We start from the raw sequence: 9699 nt of genomic DNA, 5'->3' as shown, positions 1-9699 counted from the left end.
ATAATTAAAGACCATATTTTTTGTTTGTCCGACAGAAAGTTAAACCAAGTTTGGCAATTTTGAATATACTTAATTTTAAATTTTGCGCCGCCTCCGAAAAATGTGCATTGCATTTAATATGATGTATTTAATAATTCAACCAAATTCATCAAACGATGGTGAATAACATTGCCGTTTAAATAGAAATTATTTCGCACTTTTCACTGCATTTTCTCATACTTTTAAGCAATTATATTTAGAGCTAGTGCGTATTCATACAAATTAACTAGAAATTATTTCATACATTTCACTGTAACTTTTTTGAAGTCAGTTAAATTTTCTTTCCAAAAAATTATTTTATCTTCAACTGAGCCAACAATCACACCCAATATAGGCCCCACGTTACTTTCAATATAAAGAGTCAACTGAAAATTTCTTTCCGTAAGGCCAACTCCTGACTAGGTACAATAAACCAACAGTAGGCAGACAATTGGCTCTACTACATTTCAATAAAACAAGAGTCGAAAGACTTGCCCCGTCGTTGTGCCGGCAACAAAGCTTTTCATTTGTTTTCATTTTTGCTTTAATTAAAGTAAAAATTAAAGTAGACAAATTTGATGAATAATCAACTAATAAAGTTCAATATACTGTACATAACAAAATTTCAGTGAGCCAACTATGGCCCAACTATAATGGCTATTATTCATAAATAACAATAGAGAAAAACTCATTTTAGAATATAACAACATGTTCTTGTTTGTAACAAGATTTCCACAACGTCTAAGGACAACGTTTAAGCGTTGGGATGCTTTGGTTGGTCCGACATAGTATTATTGTTGCAAGTTTCTTGTTAATTAACCAACTATAGTAATTGTTGGCTCAACATTGGGTAATTGTAGGAAAATGTCATAATCCTTTTAACGTAGACCCTTATTTGGGCATTTGTAGGCAAAAGCACTAACTATATCCCAACTATTGGAAACCGTTGGTCAACCATAAATGCTACTAGGGTACAGTGTACGACGTAGATAGCACCGCGTCGGGGCGCCTGACCCTCGCGACACCAGGTATGTCTTACGGTAGTAGAGTCTGAGACGGAGTTCTACTCCTTGCACATCGTCAGGAGTCCAGGACCCGACTTGCATCCGTCTCACTGCACTTTTGGGACTTACTGCGCCGCGCCGAGAACCTGGACTTCGTCTGACGTGTGCAGAGAGTAGAAGATTCCTCGGAGCCGTCGATTAGTCTTTCTCTCGAATCAGGCGCACTAGAAGACGGCAACTGATCTCTGGCCATTCACACAGTTGGCTACTACACTTATGACATGAAGTAATAGTGACCAAAGTGAAGAACGGAGTTGCAAGTCCAATATGGACTTACGAACAAACAAAATAACTGAACAAATGATTAGTAATTATTTGGCAGAGGATAGACTCGTACACGCATGCCTTAAAACTAACCAAACTAAACTAAGATACCCACAACCAATACCAAGCTACGATAACTAAGGGAAATTGCAAATAGGAGGGACGCGAAACGTGGACGCGCGATCGCGAGATCCATACCGACCGCGACCGAAGGATCGTCGAAGAATGAGCTGTCACTCCTCGTGTACCTGTGTCGGTCGAGGGTCGCGGCTCGTTTGTGCCTCCGAAAGTAGAGAAGGGGAAGGACGAACAACAACCGCGTAACGGTCGTTTCGAAGGCTCGTTGAATAATTTTCGTGAAAATAATTCGTGAAACATTTATGTCACGGCAAAATCATATTCCCCATCATTGTTTAAATAATGAGTATTGTTAATGATGAACGATAAAAACAAATGCAAAATATAATATTAATACGGTCTCGTATTTGTTAATTTAAAAGATTAGTCTCTGTTGCTTCTAAAATTACTTCTAAAATTTGTTTAAAGAATACAAACAATCGGATTATCACTCGCCAAATTAATATCGAGTGATTGATTCAAATGGATCGAATTTACGGAGTGCGTGCGTTTCGTCTCGGAATTGTCAGTAGACTCATCGGTAGGGCTGCATCTGACAATTCCTGCCCTAGACGCGTCGTTTTTCTTGTTATATGAATTTCGATATCGTTGGTTGAGTCTCGATATTACGACTCTTTTTCGACCAACGCACGTCGAGTACGCTAAATGATTGGATGAGTTCCGTGTTGAACTCTATTCTACCAATCACTCGTAATTCGATATATCAATTGGCTGAATCCAAAAATTATTCGGCATCATTCGACTGATTGATTATGGAAAACGAAGATGGTTGACGAAGTCTCGATGATCGACCTCAATCAATCAATCTTACGTTGATTGCTGTACAATCAGAATAAGCCGAATATTAAGGATTCTAACAACCAATTGATATGTGATTTTAATTCAGAACTGTGTCTGATATCGCGTCTGTTTACCTTAATACGAACACTTTTTGATTAGAACCGTGTCTGATAAGCTCGATCGTTTTCGGTCTAAGATCTATGAAAAACTGAAAAACTGCAGCTCAATTCGATTATTTCGTTGACCCCTCTTGGGGAAAGAGGAGAAAATCGAGTGAATTGCACTCAAGTATGCGGGGAACTCTGTCAATGGGTCAAGACAAATAAATTCAACATGAGTGAAACGAAAAATATATTAATTCTGTCTTTGTCTGATTAGCCGTGTCCACATCCAATCGATATATTGATTTTTCGGAACAGCTGATTCGTCGCTATTTGGCTAACGGCAGGTTCTCGAAAGATCAAGACGGTTGAGCGACTTTGAGTGAAACAGAACAGTCTCCTTCCTAGTCGTTCATTTTTCAAATCTCATATAGGTTATCAGAAATACTAATCAATATTAAATTGAAGTAACATAACATAATAATTACTAAAATTAGTTTAATAGGCGATTTAAGAATAACAAGAAGAAAACTAATTAAAATACGCAATATTTTCTGTGGCCTTGTAACAAACCCTTGGATTTTATAATTTATAGTCAATAATTTCGAGAAAAGAATTGAAAGTACTTATATTAATATAACGTTTATAGATCGGCAGCACCAAACACGAAGTAACCAACTTCATCGTGTCAGACTTGAAGACAGACGTTCCGTACAACTTCAAAATAACAGCAAAGAACAGTGTTGGAACTGGACCACCGTATATAGCAGAAGAATCGATTGCACCTGGCAAACGAATCAGTAAGCAAATAAAGCTACTTGCATTTCAAACTATGCTATTAATTTCTCACGTGCTGAATTTTAAAAATTTCATTATGACCAAATTTAGCATGAAAGCTAATAATGGTAGAGGAATTTTAATAATTCTGTACTGTAATTCATTTTCTTTAAACTCTCAAATGACGTTGTGAGATCTTTTCCATTTAACCCTATGATGACTTTTGAAGTATATTTATATTATTTAATCAAGGTTAGATAAATAGAATGGAAGAATTGTCTGAGTTGCATGTTAAGAAAATTATAATTAATTTTAAATTTCTGTGTCATATGACTCCATAACAGTATTTACCATAGTAAAGTATACTATATTACTATATTTTTAATGGAACGCCTGCACATGCCTGCAAAGTACCTATAATTTAATTAAGCGGAAATTAATAATTAAATAAAGCAAAATAAGTTATAAATATTCTAGAAATGTGTAGATTCAAATGAGATCTCCAAAATTGCCCAAGAATTGAGTGTATTCTTTATTATCACAGGATCAAAAATATTAGCCACACTTTGATGAATGAATACGCTTGATTCTTACATTGATACAATTTTTTAACTAACAACGTCATTTGTATATATAAAATGACAGACACATCACTGAAGGATAAACCAATTTGTACCTAATGCTTCATCATTTTATCGATATTATTTTCTTCTCTATAATATACTCTGCATTTTTAAAGCTTCGCTTATTTAATGCTTTCGCTATCTCTCAGAAATAACAAAGCTCACCGAAACCAGCATGTACGCTCTGCTAGGCATATTCCCATCGACGAAAATGATCGTCAGCAAAAGTGAGTGCCATGATCTTGGCGTACCCTGCTTATTAAATATTAAACCTGTCCCCTTTCTCTCGTATAACTATCTCAAATCAATTTCAGCACCACCATCGAGTCCTCAACACGTACAGGTGACGAACGTTACCAGCAAGAGTGTAACTCTCAGTTGGTCACCGCCGGCTAGCACAGGAGGCACCGAACTCACAGGTGATTTAAACGAAAAAGGAACTTTTCTATATATGTATCGAAGTTTCCAAAAATATTTTGTCTTTCAGTCGTCCCCTTCTCAGCTATCATATTTATATCAATATTAAATCGACTCTACCCATAGTTTAAATATAGTAAAATGAAATTCGTTAAAAAGGAAGGTAGGCATTTGTTCCTTGGCTTAACAAGTGGAATATAATACAATGCCTATAATTAATTATAACGACCAACTCTTTGTCATATACCAACATGATGAAATAGCATATTCTAATTATAAACGTATCATAATAAAGATAAATATCAATCTCAGTCACTTTTAGACTACGTACACTTTGATTCAATATTCATAAATGCAATAGATACAGTAGATCCTTGATTATTGCATGATGCTTCGTTCATTGCAAGAATTTTCAACCCTCTCTTCCTGCAGTAATTAATGTTCTACCATACCTTTTCATCTAATCTTTGGGGGTACTTAAAATTAAAGAAAATTAAACCTCTGAAGCCTGGTTATGCATCTAGTCAAGAATTTCTACATCTTACTACTACGACCAAATAACTAAACATATTTCGACTTTTAACAGGATACGTGATCGAGAAGAGACCACTAATTGGAAAGGGAGCAAGATGGACGAAAGTCGTCACTTTGGACGCCACGACGCTTCAGTATTGCGTTGAGAACTTAAAAGAAAGCGAATTTCTCTTCAGAATCTTCGCTGAGAACAACGTTGGGCTCAGTACACCGACAAATTCGGAACCAGTAACGTTAAAAACACATGCTAGTGAGTAACCAGTCTAAGGGCATTCAAATTTGTTCTCTAATTTTATATTTAAAATTGTGAAATTTTCTTTTACAGCTGTACCCTCACCACCCACGGCACCATTGGAAATCAGACAGATCGCAGGCAACACAGTGGTGATTTCCTGGGGCAGACCAGAGTCCGATGGCGGGGCGCCATTAGAGGGCTACAAAATCGCCATTAGGGACGCCAAGAAGACGATGTGGATGGAAGTAGGTCGCGTGAACGCAGACGTCCAGAAACTTAACATCAGAGACCTCCAGGAGAACCACATGTACCTGATCAGAATCTTTGCCAGGAACGAAATCGGCTTCAGCGATCCTTTGGAATCCGACGAACCATTCAACATTGTACCAGTTTCTGGTACGATCTCTCTGCATTATATCGCCGTATTTGAATTACACTGTAACTGCGCCAAACTATAGTCATATTATAATTCAACCAAAGAATTTTCAAATTTTTTGAAACTTAATTTAGTAATCTAATTCGAAAAACGACAATATTTTTGTTACTTTTGTTATCAAAATTATTTTTTCAAGCAAGTAAAATTGTGATAAAACAAAGAATGAAACAGACTGTACCTATAATAATCCTAGAATTAGACATTCACTATCGAAGGCAGTTTTCATACTAATTGATACCATTTGCAGCAGACTTAAAGGGGGTATCCTGAATTAGGAGGTCTAAAACAAGCTGTTTTTCGTGAATTTTTTTAGAATTAAAAAAATAATTAATTCCATCGATCTTTTTATTCTATTTTCATGCATATTTGAGTCGACTGTAACGCACATTGACATTCACAATTGAAACCTCCTATCGGCAGAAAAGATACAGGTCGTAATTTTGGTTTGACACAAAAAAACCAAAAGAACTTTTCATTTTCATACATTTTTCTTCTATGTGAACTAAGAAAAACCCGCAAAAATGGTGAAATGTGAAATTACTGCAAGTTTGATGAAAAGAACGAGTTCTTTAGGTGAAAAAATCACTTTAACCTGATAAAAAAGTGGTTTAAAATTTTTTTTGTATGAATTTTCTTAGTTCACATAGAAGAAAAATGTATGAAAATGAAAATTTCTTTTGGTTTTTTGGTGTCAAACCAAAATTACGATCTGCATCTTTCCCGTCGATAGGAGGTTTTAATTGTGAGGTGGTCTACACCTCAATGTGCTTCGCAGTCGACTCAATTTGTATATTTCTTCTTGAAAAAATGTTGTACAGACTACTCAAATATGCACGAAAATAGGATAAAAAGTTCGATAGAATTAATTATTTTTTTCCATCCTAAAAAAATTCACGAAAAATAGCTTTTTTTAGCCCTCCTAATTCAGGATACCCCCTTAAAGGGCTTGTATTTGTTTAACAATTGCGAAGCTAGAAATATGATAACTGAAACAACTCCTAATTTCACATAACTACAATATACCAAATGTCATTAGCAAATTCCTTACACAGCACAGACCTAGGAAAGCAAACGATTTAGTATACATATACCCTCATTCATAAGTAACTAAACACTCTCAATCAGAATGAATATCTATATAATGTCACTAATCTATTAATGAATATCACTTGTTTTTCTATATTTAGTTTGTGTTTCATTAAAGAATATATTTTATCAGCAGTTTATTTACTAAGGCTCTACTGAAGTAATCAACGTATTTTACGTTTGTTAGAGAAGTTCCGAACTCTAAATTTGTCTTATTTTCCAGAACTGTCGGTAGTGGAACCAATTGCGGAAGCCACGGAGAAAGGTGAAACTGCATCGCTGAGCTTCAGTACAGAAAACACGAGTTCATGGCTTCGGGAACACAACATGGACGCCGACATTCACTCGTACGCAAGGGCGAGACTTCTCAGACAAGACGAATACTTCTTCCGCATTTGGCACTATGCTAAGAAGCTCTTCGAATAAGCATTTTTACGATTTTATTGTGGAGAAAGTGGGAAACGAACCCGTTTGTTCTCCTTCTTATCAAGGACCATAAGAAATTTAACTCATAAGATACCAAGAAAGAAAAAACTTAGAAAACAGTGGGGCACAGAATTAATTACCAATTTCGTACGATACGGAACATAAATCTTTCTTTTTCTCTAAAGAGAATTCGAATCAGGTGTATTTATACGAATTTTTTCTTTCACGAAGTTTTTACTACACGATAAAGAGATATATGGTGAAGAGATTAGGAAACGAACCTGTTCGTTCTCCCTCCTACCGAGAACCATAAGAAACTTAAGTCATAAGACACGAAAGAAAATGAATTATGGAAACAGTAGAGCAGTTTCAATGATCAATTTCATACGATATAGAAACAAAATCTGTCTATTTTCCAAAGAGAATTCGAATCGGGTGTATTTATACGATTTTCTTCTTCCACGAAGTTTGTATACAGTTAGGTAACGACTTCTGATATGTACGATTTTCGATGTTTCATCGTATTAGAAACAAAGAACGATGTATCGTTGAATTGTTCCTCCCTAGAATCGAACGTGTAGCGGCTAGATTTAAACTAAGAATCGATACTGGATGGGTGTAGAATCTAGTCAGCGTAGAGTAATGTATTTTTTCTTTTTTTTTTTCTTTCAACGGACCAAGACTTCCTCACGCATACTTGGAATTGATACGGGGAACCGAAGGGTGCCGTTTAGCTCTTCCGGTTCCCAAAATATACGCCGTCTCTTCGTAGTCGTGTCGTTGGAAATTCGAGTCGAATAGACAGGATACATCGCCATGTTCGTTTTCTTCAAAGAAACCAAGAAATAGTATAAAAATTTCTAACATGGACGCTTGCAGGTCCAATTTAAGACAATAGAATAGTCTGGTACATGCGTGTGTTTTTAATTGACCTCATGTTTGAATTCTCTTCGATAAAATATTATTATAAAAGTAACATCAATTTTATTAATATTATTAATTTTATTAATTTCATTAGATCGGTGGTACACTTATTTCAGGATTTTACCAAAGAGGACCCAATCGTGTGAAAGAATAATATACTAATGAAAAATAAACTCATGCCTGCATCAGACTATATCATTGCTCTAAATTACACCTGTATCGAAAGTCTTTACGATGATTTCTTTTGAAATACACATTTTATCTTAATATTAATATTTAAATAAACAAAAGCCTTAAAGATTTATTAAAACCCATCGTAAAGCTTTCAGTATACCGTTTCTTTGTTTCAAGACTGCATTAAAATTTAACGAGACGTTCATTGATAAGAAAAAAGGTGAATCGAATCGACCCGTCGTTCGGGCGAATTTCCAGTTACGCGAATGTAAGAAAGAATCGTCCTAACTTCCTCGAGATTCCTTTTCATACAAAGAATGCTCTGATCGAGCTAAGGAAACCTCATCAACCCCCGAGACTCTCGGAGAATGTGATAATCGATCGCTGGTAAATCGAGTACCTTGCGCAATGAAGTGATTTAAGAACGACTAAGGATATACGTATCCCCCTCACAAAAACCCCTTGAAACCATATCCACCTATATTCCTCCCCAATGTCACAGATGTCCTTTGTATTTATATTATCGCGAACGGAAAGCAGCGCTCAGTTACACACCCGAGTTTGCGAGGATTACTTTTAGTATTTATTCGTAATTGTAATAATGTATATTTTATTGTTACTTGTTACCATTACCGTTATGATAATTCTTAATAAATTGCCGTCGGTATCGGTGCCGACGTTGATGCGACTGGTCGATAAAGACTAGAATTACACAACGAAGAAATGCCACGCGCGGTTGGTGTCGCGAGACGTGCAAAATATAGATGCAAAAACACCATCAAACCATTTCACCAACGACGCGTCGCATACTTCACGTTATATACAGTAAGACATTTTGCGAATTAAATTATTGCAAATCGTATGGTTTGGTGTTTCTTTATTAAACGGACCTGATTATTGAAAGACCTTAACACTTATCCTCAAAATGTGAATACTACTTCAATGGGCAGAAAATCGATAAGATTTTCGTAACAATTAATATTCTACCTTCTTTTGTAAACAATTCACATTACTATCCTTGTGAAATATATTTTCAAATTCAACTCTTCACAATTGTAGTTTTTAAAGGTGGTAATTTTTATAATAGCCGTATTTGTGAGAATTGTCTTTTAATAGCAAGCAATTAGTCAATCATCAGGAAAGCGCGATTCAAAGTTTCTAGGCGTAAAACAAAATTTTTAACGAAAAAATATGTATTGATGACTTAAGGATATTCAACAATTCTCTTTTCGAAAACAATCGATTTAATAGAAGATCTATTTACTCGGGATTGCTATTCATATATTGAGTAACTAGTCTTCATTTTTAAACTTTTAAACTATCACAGTTTCTCTTGTGTTTCCCGGGTATTTACGCTCAATTGAATATCCATCTAGTGGCGAATAAACCGAACTAATTGAATTGAATTGAAATACTTTTTTATTGGGTAATCCTTAACGGACTGTTTACCCCTTTATACATACGTATTTGCATAATTAAACTAATTGTCTAAACACATTATAGGTTAATTTAATGCCTGGCTTGTTATCAATATATATACTTATATAATAATAATATTCTATAGGAACTCAATTTAATATCATTTTTAGTTATCTTATAAATTAAATTTCTTCTTTTATATTGAGAATTATGGAAATGAGAGTTTATTTACTTAAAGGAATCTTTCTATAGTCTATTAATATCTAATACTGAACTTATACTT

At 35.1% G+C, this 9699-nt stretch overlaps 1 protein-coding gene across 1 annotated transcript in view; it reads left to right on the top strand.

Moving 5' to 3' along the window:
- Positions 1–8859, top strand: part of LOC128894818 (titin-like) — a gene marked incomplete at its 5' end in the record, with an annotated part of 62998 nt that extends 54139 nt beyond the window's left edge. Inside the window, 5 exons of the mRNA XM_054156831.1 lie at positions 3015–3165; positions 4080–4184; positions 4769–4966; positions 5042–5347; positions 6697–8859. Coding sequence (XP_054012806.1) covers positions 3015–3165; positions 4080–4184; positions 4769–4966; positions 5042–5347; positions 6697–6899 — 963 coding nt within the window. The remainder of the gene's footprint in view (positions 1–3014; positions 3166–4079; positions 4185–4768; positions 4967–5041; positions 5348–6696) is intronic.
- Positions 8860–9699: the final 840 nt, after the last annotated feature.

The sequence above is a fragment of the Hylaeus anthracinus genome, unplaced genomic scaffold (assembly GCF_026225885.1).
Source record: "Hylaeus anthracinus isolate JK02 unplaced genomic scaffold, UHH_iyHylAnth1.0_haploid 4, whole genome shotgun sequence".
NCBI lineage: Eukaryota > Metazoa > Arthropoda > Insecta > Hymenoptera > Colletidae > Hylaeus > Hylaeus anthracinus.
The sequence above is the reverse complement of the archived record's forward strand: the minus strand, read 5'-3'. Positions and strand labels throughout refer to the sequence as shown.